This window comes from Coregonus clupeaformis, unplaced genomic scaffold, assembly GCF_020615455.1.
Source record: "Coregonus clupeaformis isolate EN_2021a unplaced genomic scaffold, ASM2061545v1 scaf0115, whole genome shotgun sequence".
In the NCBI taxonomy this organism is placed as follows: Eukaryota; Metazoa; Chordata; class Actinopteri; order Salmoniformes; family Salmonidae; genus Coregonus; species Coregonus clupeaformis.
This window is the reverse complement of record NW_025533570.1, coordinates 119,922-139,267: the sequence shown is the minus strand read 5'-3', so window position 1 is coordinate 139,267 and position 19,346 is coordinate 119,922. Positions and strand designations below refer to the sequence as shown.

Genomic DNA, 19,346 nt, shown 5'->3' with positions numbered 1-19,346 from the left:
TTCTTGATACACATGGGAAATTGTTTAGCGTGAAAAACCCAGCAGCATTGCAGTTCTTGACACAAACCGGTGCGCCTGGTACATACTACCATATCCATGTCTCAATTGTCTCAAGGCTTAAAAATACTTATTTAACCTGTCTCCTCCCCTTCATCTACAGTCGTGGTAGTATTGGTCTTCACAAAGTTTGCTGCTTCAGTGTTTTTAGATATTTTTGTCAGATGTTACTATGGTATACTGAAGTATAATTACAAGCATTCCATAAGTGTCAAAGGCTTTTATTGCAGTGTTGACCCTTCTTCAATCCGCCCTGGCATGCTGTCAATTAACTTCTGGGCCACATCCTGACTGATGGCAGCCCATTCTTGCATAATCAATGCTTGGAGTTTGTCAGAATTTGTGGGTTTTTGTTTTGTTTGTCCACCCGCCTCTTGAGGATTGACCACAAGTTCTTAATGGGATTAAGGTCTGGGGAGTTTCCTGGCCATGGACCCAAAATGTCGATGTTTTGTTCCCCGAGCCACTTAGTTATCACTTTTGCCTTATGGCAAGGTGCTCCATCATGCTGGAAAAGGCATTGTTCGTCACCAAACTGTCCTTGGATGGTTGGGAGAAGTTGCTCTCGGAGGATGTGTTGGTACCATTCTTTATTCATGGCTGTGTTTTTAGGCAAAATTGTGAGTGAACCCACTCCCTTGGCTGAGAAGCAACCCCACACATGAATGGTCTCAGGATGCTTTACTGTTGGCATGACACAGGACTGATGGTAGCGCTCACCTTGTCTTCTCCGGACAAGGTGTTTTCCGGATGCCCCAAACAATCAGAAAGGGGATTCATCAGAGATGACTTTACCCCAGTCCTCAGCAGTCCAATCCCTGTACCTTTTGCAGAATAACAGTCTGTCCCTGAGGTTTTTCCTGGAAAGAAGTGGCTTCCTCGCTGCCCTTCTTGACACCAGGCCATCCTCCAAAAGTCTTTGCCTCACTGTGCGTGCAGATGTACTCACACCTGCCTGCTGCCATTCCTGAGCAAGCTCTGCACTGGTGGTGCCCTGATCCCGCAGCTGAATCTGTCATGAGCCCTCTCACTCCACCGGGTTACCACCTTAATGTGTTTCCACTATCTTCCACTCTGCTCATCTCTCTCTCTCTACTCAGCCTAACGAGCTCCACCTGTCCCTGCTCTGCTCGGCTCTAATTACTCTGCCAGCTGCGCTGCATTACCCACTAACCTCTCCCAGTATTTAAAGTCCCGTCTTTCAGCTCTCCTTTGTCAGATCGTCTGCAAAGCTCACACCCGGAACCTGTGTGCTCGCGCTTCTGGCTCACCCTTGTTTTGTGACCCCGGACCTGCCTGATTCGTGGATACTCTTCTGCCCCAGGAAAACCAGACCTGCTCTCTGCCATTACGACTCCTGACTACTCTTCGACCCCGGTAACTCTGACCAGCCTTCTGCCTTGCTACAACGTATTTGGATTTCCCTTGAACTGTACTTCTGCCTTGTTTCATCCGCCCGTTGTGTCTGTGTTTCCTCCCCCCAGGACTTCTGGACCACCAACCACCGGCGTCATCGGACGCATCGCTGCCACTGGGGGGGCACAGACCCAGCACATTGGACGGGATAACCCCTGGAGCCTTCACTCACTCCCTACTTCCCTTTTCCCTTAAGTTTTAATAAACTTTCTGGTGTGACGCAATTGTGGTCCTCTTGTCGTCTGTCTGAACCGTGACAGTACGATCTGACCATCATGGACTCAGCGCACACTTCCCCCGACATGGAAACCGAAGAACCTGAGCAACCCACCGCCATGCTACGCCTGGAACACACTGAGAGAGAGCTAGGTCGCATGAGCGGCGACATCACCTCTCTGCTTCAGGTCGGCCACCAACAGCATCAGCAGTTCCAGCAGCACCAGCAGCAGTCCCAGCAGCAGCGACAACAACTCGCCAGGATCATCCAACTCCTCACCAACCTTACCCCAGCCAGTCTGCCCACCAGCCCTGCCTCCGAGTTACCTGCCCCGGTCATTTCAGCCGCTGCCCCGAACCCAAGATTGGAAACCCCGAGCGGTTCAACGGCGATTCTACCCAGGTCCGGCCATTCCTGACTAGCTGCCGACTTCAGTTCTCCTTGCAGCCAAGGACCTTCGCCACGGAGGGGCTAGGGTCGGGTATGCCATCACTCACCTGACGGGCCGAGCTCGACTCTGGGGAACAGCAGAGTTCGAACGTCAAACCCCCGCATGTGCAACCTTCGACCTGTTTGCTGAGGAGATGCTGAAGGTGTTTGACCTGGATTCACCAACCGCAGAGGCGTCTCGTGAACTGTTCAGTATTCGACAAGGCAGACGTACAGTCGCAGACCATTCCATCGACTTCCGAACCCTGGCAAGACGAAGTTCTTGGAACACACCATCGTTGGTGGACGCGTTCTTCCATAGCTTGGCTGACTATATCAAGGACGAGTTGGTCTCCCATGAACTGCCTTCCACTCTTGATGAAGCCATCGCACTGACTGTCCGGATCGACAGAAGGATACAGACCCGTCGTCGTGAGAGGGGGCGCCAAGGTCCACCAACTACCGGCATTCGGAGAGATCCGACTGGGCTCCTGTCAGCTACTGCCACTCACCCAAGTCAGCTTGATCCGTCTGAGCCTATGGAGATTGGGCGAGCCTCTCTCACTCCTGCAGAGCGCCAGCGCCGCTTCACCTCAAACCTCTGCCTCTATTGTGGAGGTGATGGACATCGTGTGGTAACCTGCCCTTTAAAAGCCGAAGCTCACCGGGCATAGGGGGAGTCCGGTTGAGCTCAATGACCATCCAGTCCTCCGACCGCAAACCCTTGCTGCAAGTTCACCTCCGCCTCTCTGACTCTACTCACACCCTGGCTGCTCTGGTGGATTCTGGCGCCGAAGCCAACATAATGGACATCAAGCTGGCACGCCAACTGGGACTGGAGAACCTCCGTTTGACACCTCCTATTCCTGCCCGGGCACTGGACGGACACTTACTCGGATCGGTCACTCATGTCACGGCCCCGGTCTTGATGGGTCTGTCCGGAAACCATCAAGAGACTATCCAGTTTCACCTGCTCCCCTCTCCAGGCCAACCCCTCATCCTGGGTTACCCATGGCTCCGCCCGGCACAACCCTCAGCTCGACTGGGTGACCGGGGTGATCAGGGGAGTGGGGAGAGGACTGCCACCGAACCTGCCTGCTTGCTGCCGCACTACCCCCTCGGCCAGTACCTACTAACTCCGCCCCTGACCTCTCCCATGTCCCAGAATGCTACCATGGTCTCAGAGAAGTGTTTAACAAAGCAAGAGCCACATCTCTGCCCCCTCACCGACCGTCACGACTGTGCCATCGACCTCCTCCCTGGAACAGCCCCTCCAAGGGGCCGTCTTTATTCGTTGTCTGCTCCTGAAAGAAGGTCCATGGAGGACTACATCAATGACTCTCTGTCCACAGGATTGATCCGTTCATCTTCATCTCCGGCTGGTGCTGGCTTCTTCTTTGTGGGGAAGAGGGACGGATCTCTTCGCCCCTGCATCGACTACAGGGGACTCAACGACATCACAGTGAAAAACCGTTACCCTCTCCCTCTGCTCACCTCTGCTTTTGAGTTGCTCCAGGGAGCCACTGTTTTTACCAAGTTGGATCTCAGAAACGCTTACCACCTAGTGCGGATCCGGGAGGGAGATGAATGGAAGACCGCATTCAATACACCAACAGGCCACTACGAGTATCTGGTTATGCCTTTTGGCCTCACCAATGCTCCTGCTGTGTTCCAGGCTCTAGTGAATGATGTACTGCGGGACATGTTAAACAAGTTTGTCTTCGTTTACCTGGATGACATCTTAATCTACTCCAGAAACCTGTCTGAACACACCCGCCATGTCCAGCAAGTCCTTCATCGTCTTCTGGAGAATTCCCTCTACGCCAAGGCAGAGAAATGTGAGTTTCACGTCAAGACAGTGGCCTTCCTGGGGTACATAGTGGCAGAGGGAAGTATCCAAATGGATCCTGCCAAAGTATCAGCAGTCACGTCATGGCCAGTTCCGGAGAACAGAAAGAAGCTGCAACAGTTTCTGGGGTTTGCTAACTTCTATAGAAAGTTTATCCGGAACTACAGTACCGTTGCTGCCCCTCTCACTGCTCTAACCAGCACCAAGCAACCCTTCACCTGGACCCCAGCAGCCGACAAGGCCTTCAGTACCCTCAAAGTAAGGTTCACCTCCGCTCCCATCCTCCAGATGCCTGACGTGGACCGGCAATTCATTGTGGAGGTGGACGCCTCGGATGTGGGAGTTGGTGCTGTGATTTCTCAGTGGGCTGCGGAGGATAGGAAGCTCCATCCCTGTGCCTTTTTCTCACGTCGGTTGTCCCCCTCTGAGTGCAATTACGACATAGGGAACCGAGAGCTGCTGGCTGTGAAGCTTGCCTTGGAGGAGTGGCGTCACTGGCTGGAGGGTCCACCATTCCATTTCTCGTTTGGACCGATCATAAGAACTTGGAGTACATCCGCACGGCCAAACGGTTGAACTCCAGGCAGTCCCGCTGGGCCCTGTTCTTCACCAGGTTTAATTTCACTCTGTCATACCGGCCTGGATCACGCAACACCAAGCCAGACGCCCTCTCCCGTCAATTCCAGAAGGATGACAACCCCTCCAAGGATCCTGTGTCAATTCTGCCAAGTCCCTGCATCGTAGCAGCTCTGACCTGGGCTGTTGAGGAACAGGTGCTGGAAGCTCTCCGTAACCAGCCCGGTCCCAGCACTTGCCCAGCTGACCGCCTTTTTGTCCCCGAAAACCTAAGGTCCCAGGTCGTTCAGTGGGGACATGACTCCCGCCTAGCTTGTCACCCTGGCTCCACCCGCACTTACAACCTGCTCGCCCAGAGGTTCTGGTGGCCCGCTCTGAGAAAGGATGTACGGGAATTCGTCCAAGCCTGCCCCATCTGCAACCAACACAAGTCGTCCTGCCAGCCCCCAGCCGGATTGCTGCAGCCCCTGCCTGTGCCCAGACGTCCCTGGTCTCACATCGCCCTTGACTTTGTCACGGGGCTGCCCCCTTCAAGGGGCAAGACCGTCATTCTCACCATAGTTGACCGATTCAGCAAGATGGCACACTTCATTCCCCTCCCCAAGCTCCCAACCGCCAAGGAGACCGCCCAGGTGGTCCTGGAACACGTCTTCCGGATCCACGGACTGCCAAAGGATGTAGTTTCTGACCGTGGTCCACAATTCTCCTCCGCTTTTTGGAAGGAGTTCTGTCACCTGCTGGGAGCCACAGTCAGTCTGACTTCCGGATTCCATCCCCAATCCAATGGGCAGTCAGAGCGGGCAAATCAGGAGCTCGAGAAGGCACTGCGATGCATGACTTCACGCAACCCCCACTCCTGGTCGCAGCAATTGACATGGGTGGAGTACGCACACAATTCTCTGACCTGCTCTGCCATCGGTATGTCCCCTTTCCAATGTGTTTATGGATACCAGCCTCCTCTATTTGCCAGTCAGGAAGGGGAGGTTACTTGCCCATCTGCACTTGCGTTTGCCCGTCGATGTCGCCGCACCTGGTCACAGGCCCGAGCCACACTTCTCAGATCCGTTGCCAGCTACACTACCGGGGCCAACCGTCGGAGAATCCCTGCTCCCACCTACCATGTTGGTCAAAGGGTGTGGTTGTCGTCAAGGAACCTGCCACTCAGGGTGGAGTCGCAGAAGTTGGCACCTCGGTTCATTGGCCCATTCCCTATCATAAGAGTGATTAGCCCAACTGCTGTCCGGCTCCAACTGCCTAATTCCATGAGGGTGCACCCCACTTTCCATGTGTCTAAGATTAAGCCCATTCATGAGAGTCCGCTGGTCCCTGCTGCGCCTTGTCCTCCTCCTCCACGGCTCGTCGATGGTGGTCTGGTTTACACCGTCCGCCGCCTGCTTCGGTCCAGACGGAGGGGTAGGGGTCTCCAGTACCTCATTGACTGGGAGGGCTATGGACCTGAGGAAAGGACCTGGGTGCCAGCTAGTCGGATTGTGGATAGGACTCTCATCACCGCCTTCCACCAACGGCATCCTGATCAACCTGCAATCCGTAGGGGCCGCCCCAGAGGGATCCCTAACCGTCCTGCCCGCTCGGCTTCCTGTCCTGTGCCTGATCCTGTCTCGGGACCTGTCCCATCTCCCGACCACGGCCCTCCGGCTTCCTCCGAGGATGAGGGCGTTCGCTCGGACCGTTCGGAGGAGTTCTAGCCCCCTCCGGCTCCCCTCCTCCCGCCCGGCGTGGTGTTGCTCTTGGGACTTCTGGGGCCGTCCCTTGGGGGGTTCTGTCATGAGCCCTCTCACTCCACCGGGTTACCACCTTAATGTGTTTCCACTATCTTCCACTCTGCTCATCTCTCTCTCTCTACTCAGCCTAACGAGCTCCACCTGTCCCTGCTCTGCTCGGCTCTAATTACTCTGCCAGCTGCGCTGCATTACCCACTAACCTCTCCCAGTATTTAAAGTCCCGTCTTTCAGCTCTCCTTTGTCAGATCGTCTGCAAAGCTCACACCCGAACCTGTGTGCTCGCGCTTCTGGCTCACCCTTGTTTTGTGACCCCGGACCTGCCTGATTCGTGGATACTCTTCTGCCCCAGGAAAACCAGACCTGCTCTCTGCCATTACGACTCCTGACTACTCTTCGACCCCGGTAACTCTGACCAGCCTTCTGCCTTGCTACAACGTATTTGGATTTCCCTTGAACTGTACTTCTGCCTTGTTTCATCCGCCCCGTTGTGTCTGTGTTTCCTCCCCCCCCAGGACTTCTGGACCACCAACCACCGGCGTCATCGGACGCATCGCTGCCACTGGGGGGGGGCACAGACCCAGCACATTGGACGGGATAACCCCTGGAGCCTTCACTCACTCCCTACTTCCCTTTTCCCTTAAGTTTTAATAAACTTTCTGGTGTGACGCAATTGTGGTCCTCTTGTCGTCTGTCTGAACCGTGACAGAATCAACTTTAGGAGACGGTCCTGGCGCTTGCTGAACTTTCTTGGGCGCCCTGACGCCTTCTTCACAACAATTGAACCTCTCTCCTTGAAGTTCTTGATGATCCGAATAATGGTTGATTTAGGTGCAATCTTACTAGCAGCAATATCCTTGCCTGTGAAGCCCTTTTTGTGCAAAGCAATGATGACGGCACGTGTTTCCTTGCAGGTAACCATGGTTAACAGAGGAAGAACAATGATTTCAAGCACCAGCCTCCTTTTAAAGCTTCCAGTCTGTTGTTCTAATTCAATCAGCATGACAGAGTGATCTCCAGCCTTGTCCTCGTCAACACTCTCACCTGTGTTAACGAGAGAATCACTGACATGATGTCAGCTGGTCCTTTTGTGGCAGGGCTGAAATGAGGTGGAAATGTTTTTTTTTGATTAAGTTCATTTTCATGGCAAAGAGGGACTTTGCAATTAATTGCAATTCATCTGATCACTCTTCATAACATTCTGGAGTATATGCAAATTGCCATCATAAAAACTGAGGCAACAGACTTTGTGAAAATTTATATTTGTGTCCAAGATTATTCCAAGATGGCGTAGCAGTGCGGTCGTGTTCTCTTGTGTGTCCATGTAAATAGCCTGTTTTTTCTATTTATTTTTTATTTTACGTATATATTTCCCAATCACACTTTTCATCCTTCTACTAAATATACTTTTCTGCAACCCGCCTCACTCAATGTAGAACAGATTCTATTATTTACTCACCTTTATCTAGGATCTCCAGTTGAAACGAGCCAGCCAGCTAACTAGATAACTAGCTACTTGCTATTAGCCACCGTTAGCGGTTTTCACCCAGAACATCGGATTTTCTGCCAGAATAACTGAATCACTGGACCTTAACACCGGATCGCAACTAGCTAGCCACAACCGAATGGATGTCGAATGGATGTTGCTGTAGGCTAATCACCACTGCCCCCGAAGCAAGCATCAGTTAGCCTTGAGCTAGCCTCGAGCAGGCCCATATCCCAGCTATCTACCTCTCTGTCTACCGGACGGGAGTAGCCAGCTAACCAGCTAACTAGCTACTTGCTATTAGCCACCGTTAGCGGTTTTTCACCATTGTCCGTGGCCTGCACTACCTACCAGCCAGCTCTAGCCTGGACTATTATCGGTCAGTCTGCACTGTCTGCACAGCGCGTTATCGACCCAGAACCTATCGGATTTTCTGCCGGAATCACTGAATCACTGGACCTTTAACACTGGATAATTGCAACTAGCTAGCTGCAACCAAATGAACATTGTTGTTGGCTAATCAGCCTTGAGCTAGCCTTGAGTCAGGCACATCTCCCGGCTATCTACCTCTCTGTCAACCGGACGGGACCTCCTAGAGTCGACACGGAGCCCCGCCGATCCATCTCGACTGGTCTGCCGACGTAATCGTCTGTGGTTTCAACAGGCTTCCCGTTGCGACGACCACGAAGATTCATCTGCTAGCCCCGGCCCGCTAGCACACGCAAACAACAGCCGTGCTTCCTGATCGCTGTGCTGTAGTACCAATTCGAACTGCTCTCGGACTCACATATTGCTGTTCACTGGACCTTATGATCACGTAGCTGCACAGCTGATGCCTGCTGGACTGTTCCTTTACACGGTACCCTGTCCTGTTTATCTGTTTAGCCTCAGCCTCAGCCTCTTTATCGCCATTACCAGTTGTTGTCTTAGCTCTATCTAATAACACCTGTGATTGCTTTATGCCTCTCTACCATGTCAATATGCCTTGCCTATTGCTGTTCCAGTTAGTTATTATTATACAATTTCACTGTAGAACCCCAAGTCCCTCTCAAACTGCCTCAAATAGTTCCTTTGTTCCACCCCCCATACACGCCGAGACCGGCTCAATCGGTGCCTCCAGTGATGCTATCTCTTTCATTGTTACCCAACGCTTAGGTTTACCTCCACTGTACTCATATCCTTCCATACCCTTGTCTGTACATAATGCCCTGAATCTATTCTACAACGCCCGGAAATCTGCCTCCTTTATTCTCTGTAACCAACACACTAAAAGACCAGTTCTTAAAGCCTTTAGCCGTATCCTTATTCTAGTCCTCCTCTGTTCCTCTGGTGATGTAGAGGCTAACCCAGGCCCTGCAGCCCCCAGTAACACTCCTACTCCCCAGGAGCTATCATTTGTTGACTTCTGTAACCGTAAAAGCCTTGGTTTTCTGCACGTTAACATCAGAAGCCTCCTTCCTAAGTTTGAGTTATTCAATGCATTAGCACACTCCGCCAACTCTGATGTTCTAGCAGTGTCTGAATCCTGGCTTAGGAAGGCCACCAAAAATTCTGAAATGTCCATCCCCAACTACAGCATTTTACGTCTAGATAGAACTGCCAAAGGGGGTGGAGTTGCAATCTACTGTAGAGATAGCCTGCAGAGCTCTATCATACTATCCAGGTCTGTGCCTAAACAGTTTGAGCTTCTACTTCTAAAAATCCACCTTTCCAGAAATAAGTCTCTCACTGTTGCCGCTTGCTACAGACCCCCCTCAGCCCCCAGCTGTGCCCTGGACACCATATGTGAATTGATTGCCCCCCATTTATCCTCAGAGTTCGTACTGCTTGGTGACCTAAATTGGGATATGCTTAACACCCCGGCCATCCTACAATCCAAACTAGATGCCCTCAATCTCATGCAAATTATCAACGAACCTACCAGGTACAACACTAAATCCGTAAACATGGGCACCCTCATAGATATCATCCTGACTAACTTACCCTCTAAATACACCTCCGCTGTCTTCAACCAGGATCTCAGCGATCACTGCCTTATTGCCTGCGTCCGTAACGGGTCCGCGGTCAAACGACCACCCCTCATCACTGTTAAACGCTTCTATAAAACACTTTAGCGAGCAGGCCTTCCTAATTGACCTGGCCCAGGTATCCTGGATGGATATCGATCTCATTCCGTCAGTAGAGGATGCCTGGTTGTTCTTTAAAAGTAATTTCCTCTCAATCTTAAATAAACATGCCCCATTCAAAAAATACAGAACTAAGAACAGATATAGCCCCTGGTTCTCCTCAGACTTGACTGCCCTTGACCAGCACAAAAACATCCTGTGGCGTACTGCATTAGCATCTAATAGCCCCCGCGATATGCAACTTTTCAGGGAAGTTAGGATCCAATATACACAAGCAGTTAGGAAAGCAAAGGCTAGCTTTTTGAAACAGAAATGTGCAACTCCAAAAAGTTTTGGGACACTGTAAAGTCCATGGAGAATAAGAGCACCTCCTCCCAGCTGCCCACTACACTGAGGCTAGGAAACACTATCACCACCGATAAATCTACAATAATCGAGAATTTCAACAAGCATTTTGCTACGGCTGGCCATGCTATCCACCTGGCTACCACTACCTTGGCCACCAGCTCTGCACCCTCCGCTGCAACTTGCCCATGCCCCCCCGCTTCTCCTTCACACAAATTCAGACAGCTGATCTGGACCCCTACAAATCATCTGGGCTAGACAATCTGGACCCTTTCTTTCTAAAACTAGCCGCCGAAATTGTCGCAACCCCTATTACTAGCCTGAGATCCCCAGAGATTGGAAACCTGCCGCGGTCATCCCCCTCTTCAAAGAGGGTGACACTCTAGATCCAAACTGTTACAGACCTATATCCATCCTGCCCTGCCTTTCGAAAGTTTTTGAAAGCCAAGTTAACAAACAGATCACCGACCATTTTGAATCCCACCGTACCTTCTCCGCTATGCAATCCGGTTTCCGAGCTGGTCATGGGTGCACCTCAGCCACGCTCAAGGTCCTAAACGATATTATAACCGCGATCGATAATAGACAGTACTGTGCAGCCGTCTTCATCGACGTGGCCAAGGCTTTCGACTCTGTCAACCACCGCATTCTTATTGGCAGACTAAATAGCCTTGGTTTCTCAAATGACTGCCTCGCCTGGTTCACCAACTACTTCTCAGATAGAGTTCAATGTGTCAAATCGGAGGGCCTGTTGTCTGGACCTATGGCAGTCTCTATGGGGGGTGCCACAGGGTTCAATTCTTGGGCCGACTCTTTTCTCCGTGTATATCAATGATGTCGCTCTTGCTGCTGGTGACTCTCAGATCCACCTCTACGCAGACGACACCATTTTGTATACATCTGGCCCTTCATTGGACACTGTTAACAAACCTCCAAACGAGCTTCAATGCCATACAACACTCCTTCAGTAGCCTCCAACTGCTCTTAAACACTAGTAAAACTAAATGCATGCTCTTCAATCGAACGCTGCTGGCACCTGCCCACCCGACTAGAATCACTACTCTCGATGGGTCTGACCTAGAGTATGTGGACAACTACAAATACCTAGGTGTCTGGTTAGACTGTAAACTCTCCTTCCAGACTCACATTAAGCATCTCCAATCCAAAGTTAAATCTAGAATCGGCTTCCTATTTCGCAACAAAGCCTCATTCACTCATGCTGCCAAACATTTCCTCGTAAAACTGACTATCCTACCGATCCTTGACTTCGGCAATGTAATTTACAAAATAGCCTCCAACATTCTACTCAGCAAATTGGATGTAGTCTATCACAGTGCCATCCGTTTTGTCACCAAAGCCCCATATACTACCCACCACTGTGACCTGTACGCTCTTGTTGGCTGGTCCTCGCTACATATTTGTCGCCAAACCCACTGGCTCCAGGCTATCTATAAATCACTGCTAGGCAAATCCCTGCCTTATCTTAGCTCATTGGTCACCATAGCAACACCCACCCGTATGCGCTCCAGCAGTTATATCTCACTGGTCATCCCCAAAGCCAACTCCTCCTTTGGCCGCCATTCCTTCCAGTTCTCTGCTGTCAATAACTGGAACGGATTGCAAAAATCTCTGAAGCTGGAGACTCTTATCTCCCTCACTAACTTTAAGCATCAGTTGTCAGAGCACCTTACCGATCACTGCACTGAAAATTAGCCCACCCAACTACCTCATCCCCATATTGTTATTTATTTTTGCTCATTTGCACCCCAGTATCTCTATTTGCACATCATCTCTTGCACATCTATCATTCCAGTGTTAATACTAATTGTAATTATTTTGCACTATGGCCTATTTATTGCCTTACCTCCATAACTTGCTACATTTGAACACACTGTATATATATTTTCTGTTGTATTTTTGACTTTATGTTTTGTTTTACCCCATATGTAACTCTGTGTTGTTGTTTTTATCGCACTGCTTTGCTTTATCTTGGCCAGGTCGCAGTTGTAAATGAGAACTTGTTCTCAACTGGCTTACCTGGTTAAATATATATATATTTTTAAATCTCAAAACTTTTGACCACGACTGTACACTGATTGAAGTGGATTTAACAAGTGACGTCAATAAGGGATCATAGCTTTCACCTGGATTCACCTGGTTAGTATATGTCATGAAAAGAGCAGGTGTCCTTAATGTTTTGTACATTGAGTGTATAATTAATTTATACATCCAAAAATGGATGTCGCAATTTAGGATTCTATCTTTAAGCTAAGGAGTTCACGACTACTTGCATCTAAAACATGACTAACTGGCCCCATTTCTGTTAGAACATTCCTACATTCCTTAACCACGTTGGCCAGATCACAACGACTACCACTGTACTTCAACTACACAGACTTCCCCTTTTTTATGACACCCAAAAGACTGGAGAGACATGTCACTATTTCCCTAGTGATGGTTACTATGGTAACAGTCAGCTTGAGTTTCTCTGTGTCAGCATAGAGCATCCAGGAGCATTTCCTTCCCTAAGTTATCCAAACTGATAGCTCTGCTCTGCTACCGCTGGCCTTCAAATGGCACACTATTCCCATTTGAAGGCCAGCGGGAATAGTGCACTACACCACTTTTGACCAGAGTCCTATGGGCCCTGGTCAAAAGCAGTGCACTAAATAGGGAATAAGGGGCCATTAGGGACTCACCCTAAACCTCAGCTAAAGCAGTCCCAGCTGTAATTCACCCCCTCTCCCCTCCTTCCCTTCCTTCCCCAAACACGCTCTTAAATACCACATGATCAACCAGGCAGTCAGGCCTGCAATGCATCCTGGGAAGGAACACACTCTTTCCATTACCCTGCCTTATTAACATCACCATGGAAAATTATTTTAAAAGAGGAATAATCTATCTAATGTGGTTCCTTCTTTCTGGAAGAAAAAAATGAAATCAGGGATGGAAGCCAAGCCAACATGTAAACACTGACATGGACATTATCAGCTCATCATGACTGGAACTGAGATGGTCAGACTGGGCTATGATATGATGCGTCACAAATTACATCCTATTCCCTATATAGTGCACTGCTTTTGATCAGAGCCTCATAGGCCCTAGTGGTCAAAAGTAGTGCACTATATAGGAAATAGGATGCCTTTTGTGACGATGTACTACCATGTACTCAGTACTGTACTACCATGTACTCAGTACTGTACTACCATGTACTCAGTACTGTACTACCATGGCAACCTCTTCCTGTTCTGATGAGGGAATTAGTGAAATGTCAAATAAAACACAAAGGCTACGTTTACACAGGCAGCCCAATTCTGATATTATGCCAGTAATTGGTCTTTTGACCAATCAGATCAGATCATTTGCCAATAATTGGGTACATTTTCAGAATTGGGCTGCCTGTATAACCACAACATTTGAGTCACCACCTCTGTAGATATTTAGGTATTTACTCAACCAACCTCTCCAAAACCATCATTATTTTGATAACACTTTGCTCTCTTGTGTTGTTGCGTGTATTGTTAATGCTTGTTGCATTAATATTTTCTCCCTCTTCTGTCCCTCTTGCCTCTGCCTTACTGTTGTTGAGCTTAGCCCTGGAGGGTAAGAGAACGCTGTGAATGTGTGTGTGTACGTTCATACGCTCCTGTGTGTCTCTTTAGACCTCATTTCTCACAGAATTGTCAATCAGTTGTTATTTGATGTTGAAAAAGCAGGCAATGGGTTAGATTATAAAGTGGGGTGGGACTATGGAGTCTGTCTGTATCTCTGGTAACAGTTGTGAATTTGTAATGCATCATCTGATTTGGGGTGCTTTACAAATGGCACCCCATACCCTATGTAGTGCACTACTTTTGACCAGAGGGCCCTGGTCAGAAGAAGTGCAGTATATAAGGAACAGGGTGCCATTTGGGACTCAACCAGGGTTCATTCACCTGTTGTCTGTTCATTGAACCACTTTAGCCTTCTCTTCCTAATGCATTTCTTCCATTCACCGTACTGACACAACACCTCTTTACGTCCATAAAGTGGGCCATGTAGTGGGTCTTATATTGGGCCATGTAGTGGGTCTTATAGTGGGCCATTTAGTGGGGCATGTAGTGGGCCATGTAATGGGTCTTGTAGTGGGCCATGTAGTGGGTATTGTAGTGGGTATTGTAATGGGCCATGTAGTGGGTCTTACAGCGGGCCATGTAGTGGGTCTTGTAGTTGGCCATGTAGTGGGTCTTATAGTGGGCCATGTAGTGGGTCTTGTAGTGGGCCATGTAGTGGGTCTTATAGTGGGTCTTGTAGTGGGCCATGTAGTGGATCTTATAGTGGGCCATGTAGGGGGTATTGTAGTGGCCATGTAGTGGGTCTTGTAGTGGGCCATGTAGTGGGCCATGTAGTTGGTATTATAGTGGGCCATGTAGTGGGCCATGTAATGGGTCTTACAGTGGGCCATGTAGTGGGTCTTGTAGTGGGCCATGTAGTGGGTCTTATAGTTGGTCTTGTAGTGGGCCATGTAGTGGGTCTTGTAGTGGGCCATGTAGTGGGTCTTATAGTTGGTCTTGTAGTGGGCCATGTAGTGGGTCTTATAGTGGGCCATGTAGTTGGCCTTGTAGTGGGCCATGTAGTGGGTATTGTAGTGGGCCATGTAGTGGGTCTTGTAGTGGGTCTTGTAGTGGGTCTTGTAGTGGGCCGTGTAGTGGGTATTGTAGTGGGCCATGTAGTGCTTGTGTATGGTCAGATCTGTGTTTGTGTGGCTGTAATAATGTGTGTTTGTCTACGACATTGTTTCAAACAACCCTCTGAATCCTAAACGTAACACACTGACTTCTTCCTAAATGGAATCTGTGCACTTTTGACCCTTTTGACATGAATTATAAATAATGCTGAATTCCATATAACTCCACTATAGAATGCATTGCTTATTCCAGATGCTGATATCTTCCTAACATAACCTCTAACCCTCTCTAGATCCAACTTACAATTTCAAGGATATATTTGACTTAATTTAGCTCCTGGTCTCTACAAACATTTCAAATTCCTTGGGTTTTTGTCATTGTGATTCACTAACATGAATGACTGTGGTGTTGACTGACTCGTGATATATACTGCCATCTATTGGTGAGAGTTAAGAAATGCAAGGTTGAACATAATATAAAACATCTGACCCTCTGTGTTATTTCTCCATCTCTGCTCACAGTGTATTCTTGTCCTTCATTTAGCTCCAGCCTCAGGAGATCAGCCCGCCCCCCACTGCCAACCTGGACCGCTCTAATGACAAGGTCTATGAGAATGTCACAGGACTGGTGAAGGCTGTCATAGAGATGTCCAGTAAAATTCAGCCTGCGCCTCCCGAGGAATACGTGCCAATGGTCAAGGTAGGAGAGACACAGTTTTCGTTAACTCCACATTTAATCATCAGGGTTCATTAGGGCACACTGTAGCAAAACGTCTACGTTTCGCTCTTTTTGGAAATGTTTTAACCCTACTGAACATGGCTACACGTGACAGAGCAGAGTTCTAGGATTGGTTCATATGAGTGTTTGTGTTTCAGGATGTGGGTCTGGCACTGAGGACACTCCTGGCCACAGTGGATGAAACAATCACGTTACTTCCAGCTAGCACACACAGAGAGGTACGTTAACCAGGCATGGGCCATTTCTGATCCAGTACTATGTTAGTACCCTCTGCCTTCCCTTATACAGGAACTTACAGGAAATTATGTTTTAATGAGTAATATAATACTGTGCACCCTGTTCATTCTCTCAAACTATTTTTATTTAATCTCTCAATATATAATAATAATAATAATAATAATAATAATATATGGAACATTATGTTTTAATAAAGTACTATCTTATCTTACTATCCTATCTTATCTTAAAGGTGGAGATGGCCCAGAAGCTGTTGAACTCTGACCTGGCCGAGTTGATCAACAAGATGAAGCTGGCCCAGCAGTATGTCATGACCAGCCTGCAGCAGGACTATAAGAAACAGATGCTGACAGCCGCACACGCCCTGGCTGTAGACGCCAAGAACCTTCTGGACGTCATCGACCAGAGCCGGCTCAGGATGTTGGGCCAGGCCCGGCCGCCACCTCACTAGTGCTGGGGGAGGAGGGTTTGGAGTGTGGGATGAACTGACTGAACTCAAAGCTTCTGGCTGAATGACTGTCGGGACAGATGGAAGCCATGTAGTGGGTTTGTTCACTTGTACTATCATGTCTAATCAGTGATTACTTAAAGGAAGGGAGGAAGGAGGAAGAATGCACTGTTAAGTCATTTGAACTGGTCACTGCTTCTACAGTACCGTCAGGATGGACTGGACACCATGCGCATCACCAGGCAGACTAGCGACCACCTCTGACCCTCTCTCCCCAACACAGAACTCCTTTTTATAGACTTGGAATCTTTGAAGAGTTCTTTTATTTTATGCTGCACCGATTGTGTCGGCTGACTAACTGTGAATTCCTACAGTCCCAGATTTCGGCTGAAGAAGGATCAGGAGGCACACTTCAGAAATTGCTCCCCCTAAAGGACATAGGGGAGATGACGTGGACAACACAACTGAACTGGAACCTCTATGCTTTAGTAGACAGAACTCCTCACACTACGTCTAACGTCTGTTTCATTGTTAACAAGCTCAATAGTGATTAATGGTGGATCACAAACACTGGTATATATTTTGTCTTGGCTCAATCGGCCATCTTGTCAAATAGGAGAAAATAAAGTATGAAATAAAATGATGACCGAGAGACAAAGCTGTGACAGTGCTTCCCTGTGTTTATGAATGACAGGCAAAGGATGGTGTTTGCGTGTCATTTATTTTCCTAAATGATGTTTAGCAGAATTTTTCATTTTTCCAATAGTTAAATAGATTTACATTCATATTTTAAACTTCTCGACACGTCATCAACACATGTTCCCATTTAACACCAACAGCAGACATAAGGTCTCGTTTACAGGAATGAATACCTTAAAGGGAGCATCTCAGCAGTACTTCTCAAACTAATCAGCTATTACATAAGTCTTATTAATAGCCTACTGACAAGTGACCATACTTATAATTTAGGTCTATCTGTAATATTTGCTGAGGAGAGAGAGGACACCTATTGGCAGAAGCAGGAGAGCTGTGTGGATGTGAATGGTAGTAGCCCCACTGCTGGGTTTGGCAGTAGCCACAGCGACATTGTTACACAGATCAGTACTGCAGCAGGTCACCACGTTGCCGTCTCCGAAGGGATCCAAACCAGCACCATCCTCCGCTCCCTGACAGGTGGCAAAACTGGCACACTGTTTCACCATGATTTTCTTATCACCTATCAACAGAAAACATGTTTTGTGAACAATTGTTTTTTTATTATTAATACAATCAATGAGAATCATAATTTGAACAACCACCCTCTCTCACCAGAAAACAATATATTTCTATCTCCCTCACGTAAGTCAGTTGATCAAGTCCTGTCCAATAGATAGACTATTACTTTAGCTTGCACCAACTAACATTACATGTATCTTAGTAAATGTAGGTTTAATTTAAAACTAGTTTTGTGCAACATGATGAATAGATCAAACTCAATTTTTAATCCAGTTTAAAAGTTAATGTATGTTGGTGTAACCCACCCCATTATTTACTACGCCAGAGCTTTCTATTTAAAGTGGAAAGTCAGTGGTAACTTGTATTTTCTATGATTGCAGTGTATTAACTGACTTTTACATATTCTACAATCAGTTCAAAATGTAAAGTAATGATATTGATCTGGATATTGAGCTTGGTTAATACCAGTTCCCTACCAGCTATTTAACAAGGTGTATTATTCCTCCTGCTTTCCTTACCAGCAATATCCTCTGTTGTCATGCAGGTGTCAAGAGGCTCCAGGCATTGTTTTATGTTCTGATTACAGTCAGCGTTGGAGGTGACTGAACTGCATGAGTAGCATCTCAGTGCATCGACTGAAACGACATACAAATGAAATGATAAACAATTGAAATGACAAACAAATTAAATTACTAACAAATTAAATGACAAATTGCAAAATGTGTAGCATAATGAATTACCTTTGTAAAGGGATAAACTGAGTAGAAGAATAAAGGAGAGAGTCCTCATGTTTATATCATGAGTTGGATGATCAACTGAAAAACAAAACAAAAAAAAACATACAACACAGGGTGGAGCTGTGTTGACTAATCAAACATGACCTTTTGACACTAAGATTCTGATGAAATGTGGGATGATTCCATTCTCAGTGGGGGTTCAGTTCTAGTTTTTGGTTTAAAAAAAGTTTGTTGAAAGAAACCAAGGAGAACATTTGACAGTTTAGGAGATTTCAAATAGATTAGAACATGAGGGAACAGCTTCCATTCCTACTGAAAGGTGACTTCAGAGCTGTGTGGCTCAGCACTAGCTTGGGTACCAGTCTGTTTACAGTAGCTACCATTCCACTCCTAGTAGGGCCTACTTCGTGTCATCGCCAAACAATGGAGCTAATACTTATTTTATGATAAGTGGGAATTGAGCATACACACAAATTGCTAATAAAAAAACTGTGTATGACAAAGAAGACATTATTCTCATTGACAGGTATTCTGAAACATACAGTGGGGGAAAAAAGTATTTAGTCAGCCACCAATTGTGCAAGTTCTCCCACTTAAAAAGATGAGAGAGGCCTGTAATTTTCATCATAGGTACACGTCAACTATGACAGACAAAATGAGGAAAAGAAATCCAGAAAATCACATTGTAGGATTTTTTATGAATTTATTTGCAAATTATGATGGAAAATAAGTATTTGGTCAATAACAAAAGTTTCTCAATACTTTGTTATATACCCTTTGTTGGCAATGACACAGGTCAAACGTTTTCTGTAAGTCTTCACAAGGTTTTCACACACTGTTGCTGGTATTTTGGCCCATTCCTCCATGCAGATCTCTTCTAGAGCAGTGATGTTTTGGGGCTGTCGCTGGGCAACACGGACTTTCAACTCCCTCCAAAGATTTTCTATGGGGTTGAGATCTGGAGACTGGCTAGGCCACTCCAGGACCTTGAAATGCTTCTTACAAAGCCACTCCTTCGTTGCCCGGGCGGTGTGTTTGGGATCATTGTCATGCTGAAAGACCCA

General features: G+C 47.6%; 2 protein-coding genes across 13 annotated transcripts in view; one reads left to right on the top strand and one right to left on the bottom strand.

Moving 5' to 3' along the window:
• LOC121543307 (focal adhesion kinase 1) overlaps window positions 1–16,995 on the top strand; it is a 162,139-nt gene extending 145,144 nt beyond the window's left edge. For 9 of the 12 annotated variants that reach the window (XM_041853101.2, XM_041853091.2, XM_041853093.2 and 6 more), the window contains 4 exons: window positions 13,835–13,843; window positions 15,451–15,606; window positions 15,783–15,863; window positions 16,115–16,995. In XM_041853101.2, the coding sequence (XP_041709035.2) occupies window positions 13,835–13,843; window positions 15,451–15,606; window positions 15,783–15,863; window positions 16,115–16,333 (465 nt within the window). In that variant the 3' untranslated portion in view covers window positions 16,334–16,995. The remainder of the gene's footprint in view (window positions 1–13,834; window positions 13,844–15,450; window positions 15,607–15,782; window positions 15,864–16,114) is intronic. The other 3 variants (XM_041853090.2, XM_041853098.2, XM_041853100.2) reach the window with 1 other exon arrangement.
• A 37-nt stretch (window positions 16,996–17,032) lies between these two features.
• Window positions 17,033–18,348, bottom strand: LOC121543310 (prostate stem cell antigen-like). Its single transcript, XM_041853102.2, has 3 exons — window positions 18,286–18,348; window positions 18,064–18,180; window positions 17,033–17,546 (listed from the first exon to the last, which is right to left on the bottom strand). The coding sequence occupies exons 1-3, from the start codon at window positions 18,332–18,334 to the stop codon at window positions 17,302–17,304; spliced, it is 411 nt and encodes a 136-aa protein (XP_041709036.1). The 5' UTR covers window positions 18,335–18,348; the 3' UTR covers window positions 17,033–17,301.
• Between the last annotated feature and the right edge of the window lie 998 nt (window positions 18,349–19,346).

What these genes read in the sequence shown, in the direction of transcription:
- LOC121543310 (XM_041853102.2), bottom strand. Translation starts at nt 18,334, where the DNA reads ATGAGGACTCTCTCCTTTATTCTTCTACTCAGTTTATCCCTTTACAAA. An exon ending in CAGTTTATCCCTTTACAAAG is followed by an intron (nt 18,181 to 18,285) that starts GTAATTCATTAT and finishes ATGTCGTTTCAG; the next exon opens with TCGATGCACTGAGATGCTAC. An exon ending in GACAACAGAGGATATTGCTG is followed by an intron (nt 17,547 to 18,063) that starts GTAAGGAAAGCA and finishes TTCTGTTGATAG; the next exon opens with GTGATAAGAAAATCATGGTG.